The sequence below is a fragment of the Colletotrichum acutatum genome (assembly GCF_030867785.1).
Source record: "Colletotrichum acutatum strain CBS 112980 chromosome Unknown BDZ83scaffold_7, whole genome shotgun sequence".
Lineage (NCBI taxonomy): Eukaryota > Fungi > Ascomycota > Sordariomycetes > Glomerellales > Glomerellaceae > Colletotrichum > Colletotrichum acutatum.
Window position 1 is genome coordinate 516,366 of NW_026849001.1, and position 17,626 is coordinate 533,991.

The window sequence follows — 17,626 nt, forward strand, 5'->3', positions numbered from 1 at the left end:
AGGTGCTCACCGACCCTACAGTAGCTCCCGTCCCGTCTCCCCCGCGGTCCGGTGCCAGTGCTAGGAGTTGCTTGTTTCCAGCAACTCCGACCACCCGCCCACAGGCGGACACTGCCTCGGCTTCTTGGGAGCTTCCCCAACTCTAAGTTTACCGGGCTCGTGTCTCGGTCACAACTCACAACTGGGCGTCTTTATTTCACAATTCTACAACAATTTCATCTACATGTATCCGTAAAGATTTCTTACAATATCACCAACAAGCATTTAGTCACTTAGAAACAAGTATATAAAGACCTTGTCGTCATCCTTAGTCTTTTCATACCAGGTTGCACCCAGCCGTCTTCAACATTGTCTAAGTGAATAACCAGCAATTATGGTCGGCCCTCCGCCCCTTAAAGGCATCAAAGTCCTCGAATTCGCCGGCCTCGCACCGGGTCCCTTTGCAGGCATGCTCCTCTCCGACGCCGGCGCTTCCGTCCTCCGCGTCGACCGCGCCATTGAGGGAAGCCGCACGCCCCTACCGACGGAAGACATGCTAGCCCGCCACAAGGCCTCCGTCGCCGTGGACTTGAAATCGCCCGCCGGCCTCGCTTTCGTCAAACGTCTCGCCGAAAAGGCCGACGTGCTCATCGACCCGTTCCGCCCAGGTGTGCTGGAGAAACTGGGGCTGGGGCCCGACGTCCTGGAAAAGGCAAACAGGGGCCTGATTTACGGCCGCATGACGGGGTTCCGAAGAGACGGGCGGTATAAAGACATGGCGGGCCACGATATCAATTACCTAGCCGTGTCCGGGGCGCTGAGCATGCTCGGCCGGGACGGAGAGAAGCCGCATCCGCCGTGGAACATTTTGGCCGATTTCGCAGGCGGCGGGGCGATGCTGTTCCAGGGGATCCTGATGGCGCTGCTGGCGCGGGAGAGGAACGGGGGAAAAGGCCAGGTCGTGGAGGCCAACATGGTGGACGGGTCGGCGTACCTCGCCACGTTCCCGCGGTTCGCGCTCAAGAACCCGCTCGGGGACAACGGGCGCGGGAGGAACATGCTCGACGGCGGGTGTCCCTACTACGACACGTACGAGACAAAGGACGGCAAGTACTTTGCGGTCGGGGCGCTGGAGCCGCAGTTCTTTGCGGCGTTTATCAAGGGGCTCGGGTTGGCGGGGCAGGGGTGGGAGGGGGAGAGGTTCGATCGGGGGAGGTGGGGGGAGCTGCGGGAGTTGTTCACCAAGATCTTCAAGAGTCGGACGAGGGGGGAGTGGGAGAAGGTGTTTGACGGAACGGATGCGTGTTGTACGCCCGTATTGGAGTATCACGAGCTCGAGACGGAGGCGGCGAGGGAAGGGGACCAGAGACCGGCGGTGACGTTGGTGGAGACGCCGTGTTTAGCTGTGGCGGCGGGCAACGATGAGAATCCGAGACGGGGCCAGGGGCCTGGTGTTGAGGGGGCAGGGTATGTTGGCGTTCCGCTTACGCCTGGTGATGGTGGTGAGAAGGCGCTCGAGGAGTGGCTTGGATGGAAGAAGGGGAGAGAGTTTGAGGTTAGGGAGGGGACGTGGGTGCTCAAAGAGAAGTCTAGGCTATAAATGACTGCCTAGTGTTGAAGCTTGATATTGTGTAAGTATGTCTATAGCAGTTGGAGTATTCGGTAATCCAGCACGTCTCAACCACACTTTATCTCTCTGGTGTCGTTCAAGATGGACAAGTTGCTACCCAAAACCTTGTTCTCTCCATGTGTGTTTCAGTCACTATGCAAACATCCAGACTCAAGTCAGCTTTCTTGCCTTGCTGTCATCATGTTATAGTATACTGACTTTCACCTTGACCGGGATGCGAAGACAGCATGCGTCAACTCGGACTTGGTGGTGGGTTCGGCGGCGGTCGGGGCGAGGGGGGATCTTTCCTCGACATGTCCGTGGTTGTGACCGAGGCAGCTGCTTTACGTATCACTCATATACTAAGACTTGAAAACCACTGTATTCAGAGAATTAGTCGATAGTTCCAAGGCAAGGTAAGGTCCTGAGCATACCAACGCTCTCTTGAATGCCAATGCTTGTCTTCAGTGAATTCTCATAAACATAAACACTCTAAATTCCCTAGAGAAAGTCAAGCATAAAATACTTTTTTGTAGCCTGCTTTATGAGAGGAAAAAACTTTGCCAGGAAACCATCCCCTGAGCAACGTCGGCCTCTCTTCGCACACACTCAGCCGCCGAACAACTGCGCCCTCCCGTCCCGTTCCCTGACCGCCACTACTGCCTCTTCTTTTCTTCTTGTCGGTGGTGAGAATGTAGTAGTTGAGGTGTTTTTTTCCCTTTGGCCGACGGCGGCACCTGTACATATGCCGGAAGCCGTTCCCGCCTGTGCCGGCCCGGGGAAACGTCAAAAGTGGCTGTCATCTTGTCTACTCTGCATACCCAGCCCGTCGGAACCCGACGGCTCGCACTCCCCGGCAAGGACTGAGAACCTCTGTAGGCTCGCCTATCATATGGAAGGTTTACTTGAACGTGGGGAAAGGGGGTGGTGCCCCGGCTTTCTAGGTGTGTTGTAGCACTGCTTTGTCTTTTGTTGTGCAGACTGTCTTCCCCCGGCTCACCGCCACGAGTATGGCTGTCACTAAGGAGGCGGAAAAAGCAAGTTGACCCTGACACTGTACGTACCGGTATGTAGGGCAGAATTGTGTGATGAATACCAGGTTCTATTTCTGTACTTTGAATATCTCCTACTTTTGATAGAGACTAGCCATTGACTCAGAGTCTTGTTGCCAGTCTCTACAATACCAATGCACACGAAACGGCTGCTACCAAGGCTACCGGGATCAACAAGGTGTCGAAGCACCCTGCACTGTAATACCGGCTGAGCTTCAGTTGTGACACATACTCTCTGTATGAGCCGGTGACTCCTTTGAGTTTCTGGGCGCCACTGCGACTTTCAGACTTGAACCATGCCCATGTGGCAGTGCTATACGTGCTGTAGATTTTTGAAGTCCATAACAACCATATCGGCCGCTCGTAGACCAATCCTTGATTTCGAGCCTCTTGGTTCCTTGTGTGATATCTTCATGTCACAGCAGTACTGACGACTAGATTTGGTTCCCGCGAAGGGCATTCGACTTCCATCAGCGGGATGCTTCTCAGCCAGCTTATACTCTGTTCGAAGACTTGTTGCAGAAGCGGCTATCATCACCGCAGCTTCCTGGTGCGAGATTGTCCAAATTATTTGGCGGGCATCTCACAGAATCTTCTGGACTAGCTCGACTGTATCGAAGAAGGCTTCCCGTTCAGTGTCGACCTTGGTGAGCCCCAGTCCCACCACGAGCGTCCGGCGATCCTCGGGGTCTCTCGTGGACATGAGACTAGCAATCTGTGCTGCGTAGAGCTGCCCCAAAGTTTCTCTCTCATCACCTCCGCCGCCGAGAAGAGTCTTGGGCGTCAGGTGGACCGATGGGAGAAGGCCCCGGCTGGTTGAAGGCAGGCTCAGGTCAACCATACCGCCTGTAGAAGCTTGCAGAGGTACTTGGATCTTTATGAGTGGTTAGTAAAATTAGATCTTATGAACACAGGAAAAATATCGAGGACGTACCCATTGTGAGAGCTTGCCGTCTTGTGAAATTGTCAATACAAACTTGTCGGAAAAGGAGACTGAAGTGACTTCTGTTTGGACGCCGTTCACTGTTCCCGTTTCCTGCCTGCTCCGTGCGGGGAAGGCCTCTTCTCTGATTCCTTGAGGTTCCATCGTATTGGCTGACTTGAGAGAGAACGATGCGGTGTGAATGGAATGACTTTATAATAAGGCTTCTGGGGTTTGAGGAAAGGCTTTACAATTTGATCGCATCGGTGCCGGGTGTGATGTAGGTCGTTTGTTGATCGTAAGCTGGACTGGCAGGGCCAACTTGGAGTGCAGCCAGTGAGTGATCCGTTGAATCCACGGCAGCGGGCGACAGGGGTATAGATCGCCCCGCACTAGGCCCGAAATAGCTGGAGGGCTGGCGGTCAACACGGCAGAACCTTTTCCATCCAAAAATTTCCAGAATTTGGCAGCGCATCTTAGCGACCCTCAGCGTTGAGTGAGAGAAACATGAGATTTTACTTTATGTGCATCTCCTAATCTTGATACCCTCGTTAAAATGCCAATTTCCTAGAGGCATTAAAAATTGTTTCGCGACGCATTTTTCCAAAATTTGATCTTTTTTCTAGGCTTTGACGACTTGATCTCGTCTCACCTGGATCAGCAACGAAACTCAGTCTCATCCGCCTAAACTTTTCCTAGTGAGGTGAGAGGCTGCATTAGAAACAGCGACTTTTGCTTCGGTCCAAAGCAGCACCACACAGACCACGAAGGATCTGCATTGAAGACAAATACGAATTTGTCACACAAATCAAGATGGGAAAATTCGTCCCAAGACAACGAAAGCACAAGGTGCTCGCCCGCGAGAGGGCCAAGGAGAACGGCACCATCCCCCAGGACTCGAATGCGGATGAGATTCTCCCCGAAGATCAGAAGCGTCTCCAGGAAAAGAGAGCGCAGCTCAAGGCCGAGTTGCAAGGGGACGATGCCAAAGCTAGCGGCAAGAAGGCGAAGCGGCTGGAAAAGTACATCACCAACAAGCTTCGCAAAGATGAGAATCGCGAGATCCTCGCCAAGCTCGCGCAGCAAAAGGTCGACACGAGCCTGTTCACGAGCACCAAGACTCTCGGCCAGGGCAAGGAGTCCAAACGACAGGCTTTAACGAGGGCCTTGCGGGAGAAGAATGCCGGCTTGGCAGTCGACGCGGATGCGGAGGAACTGCTTTATGAGGAGAGAGAGGAGGCAGCCGAGGTGGATTTTGACGACAGCGAAGAAGAGACTCCAAAGGCAACCAAGCCGCATACCCCCAAGGCCACACTCAAGGCACCTACGCCAGTAGCAGCAGCGAAAGCAAAGTCAACACCCGTATCACTTCCACAAGCACCAGCACCTGAACCGGCACCTGCACTGGCATCGAAGCCAGAACCGCAACCCGCCGCATCTGTAGGCTCTGGTCTGAAGCGTCCATTAGATGTTGATGATTCAGGACGGCCAGTGCTTCAGAAGCGTCAAAAGAGAGGTGGCGTGACGTCCAAATTCTCCATCGCTGAACCGGAGAAAGCGAAGGATGCAGAAGACGAATGGAATGGCCTGAGCGATGACGCAGAGGAAAAATCAAGCGATGAGGACAGCGATCCAGCCGAGGAGTCTGAAGAATCAAGCGAAGGTTCCGAAGAGTCGGAGGAAGACGACGAAGATGAAGACGAAAGCGAGGACGATGAAGAAGAGTCTATCAGCACAAGGCAGTCTGCCTTCAAGGCCTGGGCTCTTGCGCAAAGAAATGAAGCCCTTGGTTTCGAAGGAACAACAGAGGCCTCTACAGCACTGGAAATTCCTAGGCCTGAGAATTTTGAGCCACGCCCGCTTGAGCAGGAACCACTGCCTCAAGAACTACAACCGACAACAAACCTTGCACGCAAGGCATACGCCGTTGCTGTGACGAGAACGCCAGAGATCCAGGAAGTCCGCATGAAACTTCCGGTGGTCGCTGAGGAACAGAAGATTATGGAGATGATTCACAATAACGACATTGTCGTCGTATGCGGTTCTACAGGTTCCGGTAAGACGACTCAGGTGCCGCAATTCTTGTATGAGGCTGGGTACGGTTCTCCTGGCTCTGCTACTCCGGGCATGATTGGTGTCACGCAACCCCGACGAGTTGCTGCCGTGAGCATGTCAAAACGTGTTGCGCAAGAACTAGGCGATCACTCGGACAGAGTTGGATACCAGATCCGATTCGAGGGTACAGCTTCGGCCAAGACAGCCATCAAGTTTATGACGGATGGTGTGTTGCTGCGAGAGATGGGGCAAGACTTCTCTCTGAAGAAATACTCGGCAATCATTATCGACGAAGCCCACGAAAGAAGTGTCAACACAGATATCCTCATTGGAATGCTGAGTCGTATCAACAACATTCGCAAGGGCGACGACAAGGTCGATCCTTCGATCAAGCCACTCAAGATCATCATCATGTCCGCGACGCTGAGAGTTGAAGATATGACCAACAACACCACACTATTCCCCACCCCGCCCCCTGTAGTTGAGGTTGAAGGACGACAACATCCCGTCACGATTCATTTCGCGAGGCGGACACAGTCCGACTTCGTCGAGGAGGCCTTTAACAAGATTATGCGTGGCCACAGAAAGCTGCCGCCCGGAGGCTTCTTGGTGTTCCTTACTGGTCAAAACGAGATCAGGTATCTGAGCAAGCGGCTGAGGGAAGCGTTTGGTGGCTTCACAGAAGCCAGCGCACCCAAGGTCCAGATCTCAGCCACCGATGCGCCTATGGAGGTTGAAGATATCGACTTTGGCGAGGTTGACGATACCACCGGTGCGGACATCGACGGCGGCCTCGATGAGGATGAGGACATGGAGCAAGAGGACGACAAGGAGTTCGAAATTGAAGGAGAGGAGGGAGAAACGGGGCCCATGAAGATGCAAGTCTTACCCCTTTACTCTCTCCTGCCAACTAAGGAGCAGATGAGGGTATTTGAGGATCCTCCCGAAAATCATCGTCAAGTCATCCTGGCAACCAACGTTGCGGAAACCAGTTTGACGATTCCGGGCATCCGTTACGTCTTTGACTGTGGCCGGTCCAAAGAGCGACAATACGATCGCTTCAGCGGAGTACAAACCTACGAAATTGGCTGGATCAGCAAGGCCAGTGCCAGCCAGCGTGCTGGTCGTGCCGGTCGTACGGGGCCCGGTCACTGCTACAGACTCTACTCCTCGGCCGTCTACGAGAGAGACTTGCCCGAGTTCACAGACCCCGAGATCCTGCGGATGCCCGTCGACGGCGTCGTGCTCCAGCTCAAGGCGATGAACCTCTCCAACGTCGTCAACTTCCCCTTCCCAACGCCGCCGAACCGCATGGGTCTCCGCCAGGCCGAGAAGCTGCTGACCTACCTCTCGGCCATCGCGCCGGAAGGCCAAATCACAAAAATCGGATCGACGATGTCCATCTTCCCGCTCTCGCCCCGCTTCGCCCGCATCCTCCTCGTCGGCCACCAGCACGACTGCCTACCGTATACCATCATGATGGTGGCGGCGCTCTCGGCCGCTGAGGTTTTTGTCCCAGAACATCAGGCGATCCCCTCCCTCGAGGCGCGCGACGAATCTGAGTTCCGCCGCACCGCCGACATCATTGCCGAGGATCGCCAGGCCAACATCAGACGCCTCTTCAACGCCGCCCACAAGAATTTCTGCTACCTAGACGACAGGTCCGACGCCATCAAGCTCCTCCAGGTCGTCGGCGAGTACGCCCACGACCCGACGGAGAAGTGGTGCGAGGACCACTTTGTCCGCTACAAGGTCATGAAGGAGGTGACGCAGCTGCGCCAGCAAATCACCGAGCTCCTCCGCGCCAACATCCCCGCCTTCAAGAACCTCAAATACCAGGACCGGCTCGACGCCCCCTCGGACAAGCAGGTTGCCTACCTCAAGCAGATGGTGGCCGCCGGCTTCATCGACCACGTCGCCCTCCGCGCCGATAAGGCTCCCGTACCGCCCGAGGTGACGCGCAAGCCCGGCCGCGCCATCGACGTGCCCTACATCCCGCTCTCGCCGCTTGGCGTGGGCCACGGCGCGGAGAAGTACATCTACATCCACCCGACGTCGCCGCTCGCCCACCTCAGCCCGGCCGAGTGCCCCGAGTTCGTCGTGTACTCGCAGCTCCAGCGCGCGACGCAGGGCGCAGACGTGAATAAGACGCCCAAGACGAGGATGCTCGCGCTCACGGACGTCACGGGCGGACAGCTTGCGAGCTTGGCCAAGGGCACGCCGCTCGTGAGCTACGGGAAGCCAGTCAAGGAGATTTCGTCGACGGCGAATACGCGCGAGGTGTGGGTTGTGCCGTACCTCAGGGCCGAAGGGGTCGGTGGTCAGGGGTGGCCGTTGCCAATGAAGAAGGTTGTGCAGCGCAGGGTTGCTGGTAAGGGTTGGGTTGTTGAATGAAACGCGGAGGAATCAAAAGTTGGTATAAGCATATTTTCAAAAGAATAGAATGGGTCACAAGACATTCACTATTACTCTATGATCTCCACCTTGGCGGCGACAATGAATCGTTGATCTACGGGGTCAAAAAGTCGGCTTCACTCGATTAGTCGAAACTACAATACGGGGCCCGTTAGAGTCAGTTCTTTTCCCTCTGATTCGGTCCTTCGCCAGTCGTACCGGCAGAGCCACTTCTACATAAGCGAATCGGGTGAGACGGTACCTTTGGACGGAAACTCCTCCTCGCCCCGATGCCAAACCTCCCAAAACAAGAGTCAAAACCGGCCGGTGATCCAAACACGTGGCGAGCTGGCCGTTAGAATCGGCTCATAAACCTGAACCTTCTTTTTCCGACACAGGGGTTCTCTTTGCACTCAGTATGGACCATGCGTTCCCCTCCCTCCTTCTCCGTCTTCTGTTTTCATCGGCTCGTTCGCGGGTGAAGAAGGGGTAGTGGGAGGCAAGTCTGAGATTCAGGCCTCGAGTAATACATGGCACACCACTCGGACACGGGTAGCCCTAAGCAAACTTCGGACGAAGGAAATTGTGAAGCGGGTAGAGCTGCAGATGCACGCCCGTGGCCGGGCCCGAGCGAGACTTGACTTGTACTGTCGTTTCCCTTCGAGAAGGATGTTTTCCGTTTGTTCTAGTGTCATTTGTTGTCGATTCTATTCGTTCATCGAAGGAATACCAAATTTCTAATCTCTTTAAACGAAGCCGAAGTGAAGCCCAAGATAGCACATGGGGTATAGCCGACTATCGTGACGACGACCAACAAGCTTTACTTGTTGCTGATTCATACGCCAAACCTATTTTTTGGTCTACATAGCCGTTTCAATTCGGATTTCACTCTGCTCGAGTGTGGACTAGAGAGCTCTTACGCAATCCCATAACCGTCACAGGGCCGTCGTTACTCGCAGAAAGTCCCCCCACCCTCTTCCGGACCTGGCTCCGATGATATTGCAACAGCAGAGGTCGACCTGGAAGGAAAACGAAGCCCTCATTGACGAATGCATGAGCGCCCTCCGCGAGATTGAGATGAAAATGACACTCTTCTCAGGCGTTGCCGTCGTCACCGGCGCTGCTTCAGGTAAGGTCACACGTCAAAATCTTTGACTCTTGAACGCCATAACATCCAATCATGTAATCAAGAAATAGGCGGGAGGGAGGATGCGATAGAATATAATACTGGGACTGACAGAGTGAACTCAGGCATCGGCCGCCAGGTGGCAATCTCATTCGCCCGTGAGGGCTGCAAGCGCATCGCTCTGCTCGACAGAGATGAGGACGGCGCGCTGGAGACGGCTCGCATGTGCCGGGAGGCCAACGGGGAGACGCGCACTTTTGTCATGGAGATTGACAACCGCAACGACGAGGACATTGCATCGTGTATGGAGAATGTTGTAGAGGAATGGGGCCGGATCGATTATGCAGTCAACTGTGCTGGTGAGTCTATTCAGGATTTTTTGACATCCCTAAGTGTATCGGGAAAATTATTGACGGTAATCTGAAGGCATGTTTGGACCAAAGGCACCGTCACATCTCCTAACGCCCGCCGAGTTTGACGAGATCACCAACATCAACTACCGCGGCACATGGCTGTGCTCGCGGGCGGAGCTCACGCACATGATCAAGCAGGAATCCATGAAGACGCACGACGGCAGGCCAGGGAACCGGGGCGTCATTGTCAATGTCGCGAGCAATCTCAGTCTGGTCAGCCGGCCAGAGACACGTGAGTCCAAGCTGAGACCCCCTCTTCCACGTGTGAAGGGCAACAGTTAACACCAATGGTAGCAGCCTACAACGCCTCCAAGGCGGCTATCCTAAGCATGACGAGAAGTGATGCCATCGATGTGGGTTTTCACTCCTGCCATAAGAGACTAAGTGGATGTTCAGTCTGACAACTAGTAGTATGCAAAGTACAATATCCGCGTCAACTGCGTGTGTCCAGGGATCATTGAGTAAGTTCTGGGAGTTCACTAGATGAAGTATGATGAACACGAGGGCTGATCGAGGCGTTTAGCACGCCCATGACAAGCGAAGTCTCGTCGGATGATCCCATGATCGCAGTGGCGCCTATGAAGCGGAAAGGAACGCCGCAAGAAGTCGCCGATGCCGTTTTGTTTCTCTGCAGTTCTAAAGCGTCCTTTATCCACGGCGCCTCGTTGTCCGTTGACGGCGGCTACGTTATTAACTAAGGCCGAGCCTCATTGCCTCCTCTGGTGTAACCTGTTGAATTATCAGAATGAGGATGAGCGAGAGAAAAATACATAATACGGACAGGAAAAATTGCCTATAGAGAAGATTGGCCATAAAGAAGCCAGTTGAAGAGAAGCCTAGCGAGCAGATCGAGATCAGTGAATAGATAACACTGTTGGAAGACCATCGAAACAAACTCGCAGAATGTAGATACGGTCACTTGTGTCAATCAAAAGTAGACTTATGGCGTTCACTTTGCCATTGCTTGGAGCTGTATTGTCTAAGTCCTGGGAGTATTGAAGTCGAATAAGGGCAAAACGTAGTACACGTAATGTCGCAGTCTTGGCAGAAAATGACTAAAGTCAGAATAACAAAGTCTCCGAAACGGGTTCTACTTGTTGCGCAACGTTAGGGTGGGGATCTTCTCGTGGGATTTATCCTGGTATTAAAATAGAAATACTAGCGCGATACGACGCCATTCAAAGTACCCGAAAAGTCTCCATGATCTACGCTCTCACTGAACTATATGTAAGACACCTTTCGCTCACTACATTGGAATAATGATCTAAATCAATCTAGATAAAAGTCCAATTCAGAATCACCATCACTCAAAATGACATCCAAAACACCAAAAATCCTCATCGTCGGCGCAACCGGCCAGACGGGAAGCGCAACAATCGCAGCCCTCGCCTCAACTCCCAGCCCGCCCCAAATCCTCGCCCTGACCCGCTCCCCATCATCTCCTAAATCCCAAGCCCTCCTCAGCCTTTTCACAGACCGTCGAGCAACAACGACAACAGTAACACCATCAGCAATAACTCTCATCCAAGGCACCCCCGAAAACCCGTCCCCCATCTTCGCCTCCCACCCAGATATATCCGCCCTCTACCTCGTGACCGTCCCGCCGGGAGACGAAGCGCAAGCCATACCCCTCATCGACGCGGCCGTCTCCCACAAGGTACCGCACATTGTCTTCTCGAGCGTCGACCGCGGAGGCGACGAGCGCTCGTGGACGAACCCGACGCCCGTGCCGCATTTTGCGGCCAAACACCGCGTCGAGGTGTACCTCCGTGACAAGACGCGCGGCACGCCGACCAAGTGGACGATTTTGAGGCCGGCGGGGTTCATGGATAATTATCGTGCTGAGGCCGGACTTATGGGGTCCGTCATGGGCGGGCTGTGGGCGACGATGCCGGCGGGTGGGAAGAAGATGCAGCTTGTTAGTGCGAGGGATATCGGGCTCTTTGCGGCTCGGGCGCTGGTGGAAGGTCCTGGTACTGAGGCTGAAGGAGGAGGATGGGGTGGTAGGGCGGTGGGGCTCGCTGGTGATGAGATTGGGTTCGACGAGGCGGAGGAGGTATTTAAGAGGGTTGTTGGGCAGAGGATGCCGAGGACATGGGGGGTTGTCGGTCAGGGTGTGAGGTGGGCTTTTGAGGATGCCGGGAGGAGTATGGAGTGGTTTGAGGAGGAAGGGTACAAAGCTGATGTTGAGGAGCTGAGGGCGATGGAACCGAGGTTGCAGACTTGGGAGACGTGGTTGAGGGAGAGTAGTGGGTGGGTGAAGGATGATGGGGAGTGAAAAGGGGGTTCAGAGAGGCTCAATGGAGTTCAGCAATGATGTTTGATACCACTTTCTAGGGGTTTGAAGAGCGCCAAAGACTACAGATTTCCAAGGATTTCAGATCTCGGCTTGGAATATATGACCATTGAGTAAATATGAGGGACGGGCTGAGTAGGGATGCCTGTTCTAGCCAAACCTCTGTACAATCAAAGGGCCCTAACATACAGAATCAAGTCAAAGAGATCAGTATGTATGAGCTAGTATACACTAAAGGGTAATTACGTACAGAGCTATTCGCAAAGGGTGAGCTTTCACTAGGCACCCATAGCCAACTTGGAATATCAAGAAACAAATATGAGAGGATTCTGAGCCGTCTCTTTCCTGATCCTAGATAGGTTCTGGGATGGAAAGTGTAGGCGAGCCCATTCCACTGCGCGGGACGCCTCAGAATACGAGCAGGACACCCACAAGGCTTTATAGCCGATGAATCATCACCAGTTCTCAACAACAAGTATCTGTGCCGTATGGTCGAGGGGTTAATCGGGCTGCAGAGGCCCCGACTAGACAGTGAAGTCTCCTGTGTATTTCGGGATCCAAGTTCGATTCCTCGATCGGTCGGACCATTGTTGCTTTTTGTCTTTTTCTTTGTCTCTCCCTAGAAGAATAATAGAAGGCATGCTCTCCTAGGCCAAAAGGGGGTATCATTACTAAATCAAACGCTATGAGTGAGTCGGATCCATTTCTTCTTCTTTTTTACTTTTTGCCCCTTCGAACAAATTCTCACGAAGACGGACCGGGCGTCGTAGCCGGCGTCGCAATCTTGCTCTTCTTCCTCTTGGGCTTCGGCCCGTTGGGCGTCTTGGGACTCTTCCCCTCCTTGCCCTCCTTCTTGGCCTCCTCAGCCAGCTTGGTATTGATCACTGGCTTAGGTTGCGCCTGCGACGACGGCGGAGGCGGTGGCGCAATCTTGTCCTTGCGCCCCGTGCTGGCAAAGTGGAAGTCGCCGGGCCTGCCCGTGATGGGGTTCTCGTCAAAGTAGTCGCCGCCGTGCCGCATGTGGATCGCAAAGGACTCCTCCGCCAGCCTGTCCAGCACGTTGGCCGTCGAATCCTTTTTGCTGTTGCTGCTCGATTTGCCGCCCACCGAGGTCTTGCTGCCGTTCGTTGCGCCTTCGGCGGCGGGTGTGTCTGCTGCTGCTGTCGCTCCATCTTTCGCGCGGGCGAGGGCTGAGGGGGGCGTCGGTTGTGTGTAGACGTGGCCTAGGGAGGGCGTCCACTTGCGTACGCTGTCGGCTGCGGGGAGAACCTTTCTCATTGATTCGGCGATTGATTCCTGGTGTAATGTTAGAACTCCATCATCCTTCAAGAAGAGTGCCATCTCTTCCGTGAGAGGGAGGAAGAAGGGGACCTACAATCCTCGAACTGAGAAGATCGCCCAGCGTCGGCGCCTGATAAATATTCTCCCCGACGACAAAGTAATACGCCAGGGGCTTCGTCTCCATGCGCCCGCGGTCGAGGTTCTTCTGCCTCGTCTGCTTCACAATCGTCCACACGCCTGTGCCCATCACCATGTCGGCGGGCGCGTGCAGGACCCTGAACTCGAGCCCGGCCATCTTGTCGAGCTCGCTCTCGAAGGCCTCGCGCGTGGCGAGATTCTTGAGCAGGGCCGGGTTGAACATGGCCTGGTTCGTGATGACGGCGTTGTTGGACTGGCGGTCGAAAAAGGGCGACTCGGCAAAGTAGAAGAGCACGCTGTTGGAGTGGATGCCCTGCATCGAGGCCGCGATGTCGGGGGCGCGCCATTGAATCTCGTCCAGGGGCGGGTCATTTGGGTTGGCCATTCTGCAGGGATTCGTTTCGTTAGGAGGAGGTATGTCGGGTAAGTTGTTGACGACAGGAGTTGTGTTGTGCTGGGCGGGTGTGGGTGACGTTCAAAGAGCGGATTGCGGAGCTTTCTGAGCCGGAGTGGAAGCTCTCCAACTTTTGTATCGTGGGGCCGGAGCTTGTTCGACTGCAGGGGCTGGATCGACAGGGGTGTTTTGCGGGGAGCCATCACGTGATGGTCTTGCCAGCCGACAATCTTCAAGCTCCCAGACCTTCACTTTGAACAGAGCCCACCTTACCCAACAACAACAACCATTATAAAATCTACCATCATCGAATACCAACAACACATAAGCAAACCCCTACCAAAAGAATTCCACCGCGAGAAAATCATAGCACCGATACCCAAAGGAAACATCAAACCAAAACGAAAGCAAACCCCATCAAACAATGGACCTCCTCTCGAGCGTCCGCAAATCCGGCTCCCGCGGCGGCGTCAACTTCAGCTGGGACGAAGTTGCCAACTCGTCCCACCGCGAAAACTACCTTGGCCACAGCCTCAAAGCCCCCGTCGGCCGCTGGCAAAAGGGCCGTGACCTGAACTGGTACGCCAAGGGCGACGGCGACGACGCGGGAGCGGTCGAAGGCGAGACGGAACAAGAGAGGCAGGAGCGTGCGCGCAAGGAGGAGCTGCGCAAGATTAAAGAGGCCGAGGAAGACGCGCTCGCGCGCGCGCTGGGGTTGCCTGTGCCGCAGCGGGATTCGTCGGGCGCGAATGCGGTTGAGGTGAGCGGGTCTAGGGGGATTGGTGGTGCAGGTGATGCGAAGCCTGTAGAGGAGGAAGGAGTCAAGGGCGGGCTCGTTGTCAGTGAGAAGAGGGAGCGCAGGGATCGGGACGAGGATCGGGAGAGAAGGCGGAGGCGGAGTCGGAGTCGTAGCCCCCGGCGAGAGAGGAGGAGGGATGGCGAGAGGAGGCGGAGTCGGGAGAGGGACATGGATCGCGGGGAGGAGAGGCACCGCCATCGCCGTGGTGAAGGACGGGAACATGGTGGCCGCGAACGGAGGGATCGCGATCGCGACCGCGATGAGGGACGGGAGAAGCGGCATCACCGTAAGGCGAGAAGCCGGAGCCGTGAGGGTGGCGAGCGAGAGCGCGGGCCGAGAGAGCATCGACGGCGGAGTAGGAGTAGGGAGGGCCAGCGGCCGCGATCGAGGGATCGCCGGCGCAGTCCCGATGAGCGCCGTCGATAAAGGTCGGTAGACTGGTGAGAGTGGTGAGACCGAAGAGATAGATAGATCAATGATACCCATGTCACTTTTGATGCGCAAACAAGCCCATAAGAAGTTACGTTTCACAAAAACATCCACTCTCAAGATAGCGTTGAGCGAGAACCAACAATCAATAGTGCCTGGTCATTTTGATAACTGACACGCACGACGTCATCGCATGCGAATCTATAGCCCATTAAAGCTTGGTAGAGACCCTTTGACCAGTGACTTTGCGAAGACAGAATCCCAGTATCGGCCTCAACTTCAAAATGGTCTGCAGATTGATCCAGCCCCTGGGGTTCACATAAACGCCGACATCTACCTCAGTGTACCTACTTAGTATCAACCCGAACGCCATTCCCGAATGATTACATTACAATGCCATCCTTGACGGGCCAAAATCGTAAACAAGGCTCATGCGCTGAATGATGTCACGTAGTACTGTGAGTGATCAGCCAGTATTCTCTTCCAAGCGCATGCAAGGGATCTCCTACGGTAAGTACGGCGTCATCTGCTGTGGCGTCATCATACTGCGGCACGTAAACGTACAGAATCAAAGCATGATCGTCTGCGAAAGCAGCCACGACTCTCCCCTCGAGCCGGCCTACACTCAGCACCCGGCTCCAGTCCTTGCCATCCACCCGCACCGTTGCCCATTTCTCCGGGCCGCCCTCCTTGAACTTGACACTCGGGTGTTCATCAACGGGCATCTCCAGCTGCGAGGGGTCCAACTCCGGATTGACGAGTCCCGACCACGTACTCGAGACATCGACGGCCTCGGTGGCGATCCGCAGCTTCAGGTTGCCAAACATGTTGGCGCTGAGCTCCAGCTTGGGGCTCACGCGGGAGTTTGTGCCGGACGAGAGCGCGAGCTTGGTGAAGCGGTCCGAGATGGCCTTGAGTTGGAGCAGAGGCGGCATGGTAATGTGCACGTCTGTCTCGCGCACCGTGGGCTGCATGATTGTCTCTACCGTTTCTGGATGCAGCACCCGAACAGGAATGTCCTGGGTGATGATCTTCTCGCGCTCGCGACGCAGAGACGTCTCTAGATGCTCAGCGGCGAATCCCTGGTCGTCCTCGTCAAAAGGGTCATTTTCAAGACCGGCGTAGGCGGCGTTGCGGCCCGGGAGACCTAACCCCGAGGAGGCGTTCGTCGTGGTCGTGATGGTCATGGACAGTACGGGGATTCCATCCTTCTTGGTCAGACGCAGCGAGGCGGAGGTACTGTTGAGCGCTGAACGTAGGGCACGTTGGAGGGGTTGCAGTGGCAGCTCTAGATTGATGGTGTTGTGGTCTTCGGCGGATTGGATGTGGTAGCTGTCAAAGATGAAGTCCATGGGTAGAGAACTGGAGCCACGATTCAGCAACCATAGCTTCCCAAGACGCCACCAGGGTCAGAGTGTAGCAATCTTACGACCAGACCTGAGAACCCGTGTCAGGAATGACGGTGAAGCGTGCTGTTTCATCGTCTAGGCGAACCCATGCGATCTTCTCGAGCGAGTTGAGGGCAGCGGTGAGTTCTGTAAAGTAAAGGAGATGATCAGAGAGTCAACAAGCGAACCCAAGGTTGCAGCAAAGCCGGCCGGCCGGCAAGCAGGCAGGCAGGCAGGCTTGGGGTGTTGTGGGTTCAAACGCACTGGAAAAGGTACGGATATTTTTGAGCTCCGTCTTGAATCGCATTTTCGAAATCTCGATCTCTCAGCGGGATGGCCGTCCGTCTGTCCGTATGGGAAAAACCTTATAGGTACACTACAGGGAGACACACAAACAGAAAGAAACACCCGACTGCAGTTGACTGGGGAAAGGATGGTGGTTACGGGCAGAGAGAAACGGGGGGAAGCTGATTGCCTCTTTTGGTGTAGACGCGTAAAGTGGAAAGAGAAACGACGCGATCTTGCCTTTCAGAGGTGCGGTGCAGTGTGGTACGCCGTCGTGCATGGTGCTGCCACTGGCAGGGAGAAGGCACCGGGCAAAGGTGGTACATGCCTGCCAATGCCTGCCGCCACGCTGCACTGCAGGCGCTGCCAGCAAAATGGTCTGCAGAAAACGGCACGGGAGTCTTTAGCGCGGGGCATCTACCCCTGCCTAGCGTACCCACATTGGGAGACCTCACCCCATTCACAGTTCGCGCCTACCCCGCCATCGCCTGAGGTCCATGGGGTGCAGAAGACGAGAGAGAGGGCGAGACCTCTCTTACTGAAGGGCCGGCCAGTTGGATAATGCCCCGACCGGCTTCACTCTCCCCCCTTTCGATTCTTGATTCAAGATCTCGGGAACTGGGTGGATGGTATGGACGTCAGAGGGTGTATTGACTCTCCTAGAGTGACGTCGACAGGTGTGGAGTGTAGTCTAGGTGGTTGGTCATTTTGCATCACAGTGAAGCAGTCCAAGTCTGTCTAGAAAGTCTGGCTTCTAGATAGCCTCGAGTTCTTATTTCCAATATGAGAAATGAGTAAATAAAATTTGTTTGAAATTGTTGTGGAAAGCTGGAAATTCGTTACAGGTATTGGACAAATGAGATCCGCCACCTATACCATCTGCTGTCTCATGATAAGACTGATGAGGCTTCGCCCAAGTCATGATGCTCCCGTCAAAAACTATTGTGTAAAGACATGGCTTAGTTGACATAATGCCAGTCCTACCAACCGTTGTGTTGCCATGATCTACCGGCCTTTAGGAACCACCGCCGTGCATTCCTATCCCTTGTGTATTCATCGCTTCTGT

The 17,626-nt window shown here is 54.7% G+C and overlaps 8 protein-coding genes across 8 annotated transcripts; 5 read left to right on the plus strand and 3 right to left on the minus strand.

Annotated features, from left to right (window-relative positions):
* Positions 1 to 373: 373 nt before the first annotated feature.
* Positions 374 to 1,579, plus strand: BDZ83DRAFT_715797 (CoA-transferase family III; the record flags this gene model as incomplete). The annotated part of the gene is made up of 1 exon (XM_060511784.1): positions 374 to 1,579. One exon carries the CDS (start codon positions 374 to 376, stop codon positions 1,577 to 1,579), a length of 1,206 nt encoding a protein of 401 aa, XP_060370426.1.
* A 1,644-nt stretch (positions 1,580 to 3,223) lies between these two features.
* BDZ83DRAFT_747582 (uncharacterized protein) lies at positions 3,224 to 3,727 on the minus strand (the record flags this gene model as incomplete). The annotated part of the gene is made up of 2 exons (XM_060513459.1): positions 3,224 to 3,514; positions 3,575 to 3,727. 2 exons carry the CDS (start codon positions 3,725 to 3,727, stop codon positions 3,224 to 3,226), a joined length of 444 nt encoding a protein of 147 aa, XP_060370427.1.
* A 434-nt stretch (positions 3,728 to 4,161) lies between these two features.
* On the plus strand, positions 4,162 to 8,213 carry BDZ83DRAFT_602503 (helicase associated domain-containing protein). The gene has a single exon (XM_060507177.1). It carries the CDS (start codon positions 4,376 to 4,378, stop codon positions 8,009 to 8,011), a length of 3,636 nt encoding a protein of 1,211 aa, XP_060370428.1. The 5' UTR covers positions 4,162 to 4,375; the 3' UTR covers positions 8,012 to 8,213.
* Positions 8,214 to 9,094: 881 nt separating this feature from the next.
* On the plus strand, positions 9,095 to 10,248 carry BDZ83DRAFT_715799 (short chain dehydrogenase; the record flags this gene model as incomplete). The annotated part of the gene is made up of 6 exons (XM_060511785.1): positions 9,095 to 9,140; positions 9,263 to 9,496; positions 9,564 to 9,782; positions 9,845 to 9,903; positions 9,962 to 10,011; positions 10,074 to 10,248. The coding sequence occupies 6 exons, from the start codon at positions 9,095 to 9,097 to the stop codon at positions 10,246 to 10,248; spliced, it is 783 nt and encodes a 260-aa protein (XP_060370429.1).
* A 614-nt stretch (positions 10,249 to 10,862) lies between these two features.
* BDZ83DRAFT_747585 (uncharacterized protein) lies at positions 10,863 to 11,828 on the plus strand (the record flags this gene model as incomplete). Its single annotated transcript, XM_060513460.1, has 1 exon — positions 10,863 to 11,828. One exon carries the CDS (start codon positions 10,863 to 10,865, stop codon positions 11,826 to 11,828), a length of 966 nt encoding a protein of 321 aa, XP_060370430.1.
* A 520-nt stretch (positions 11,829 to 12,348) lies between these two features.
* Positions 12,349 to 13,803, minus strand: BDZ83DRAFT_602511 (MED6 mediator sub complex component). The gene is made up of 2 exons (XM_060507178.1): positions 13,222 to 13,803; positions 12,349 to 13,142 (listed from the first exon to the last, which is right to left on the minus strand). The coding sequence occupies exons 1-2, from the start codon at positions 13,648 to 13,650 to the stop codon at positions 12,591 to 12,593; spliced, it is 981 nt and encodes a 326-aa protein (XP_060370431.1). The 5' UTR covers positions 13,651 to 13,803; the 3' UTR covers positions 12,349 to 12,590.
* An 85-nt stretch (positions 13,804 to 13,888) lies between these two features.
* On the plus strand, positions 13,889 to 15,014 carry BDZ83DRAFT_602512 (kinase phosphorylation protein-domain-containing protein). Its single transcript, XM_060507179.1, has one exon. It carries the CDS (start codon positions 14,084 to 14,086, stop codon positions 14,882 to 14,884), a length of 801 nt encoding a protein of 266 aa, XP_060370432.1. The 5' UTR covers positions 13,889 to 14,083; the 3' UTR covers positions 14,885 to 15,014.
* BDZ83DRAFT_602516 (Hus1-like protein) lies at positions 15,015 to 17,041 on the minus strand. Its single transcript, XM_060507180.1, has 4 exons — positions 16,540 to 17,041; positions 16,317 to 16,422; positions 15,397 to 16,249; positions 15,015 to 15,343 (listed from the first exon to the last, which is right to left on the minus strand). Exons 1-4 carry the CDS (start codon positions 16,580 to 16,582, stop codon positions 15,317 to 15,319), a joined length of 1,029 nt encoding a protein of 342 aa, XP_060370433.1. The 5' UTR covers positions 16,583 to 17,041; the 3' UTR covers positions 15,015 to 15,316.
* Positions 17,042 to 17,626: the final 585 nt, after the last annotated feature.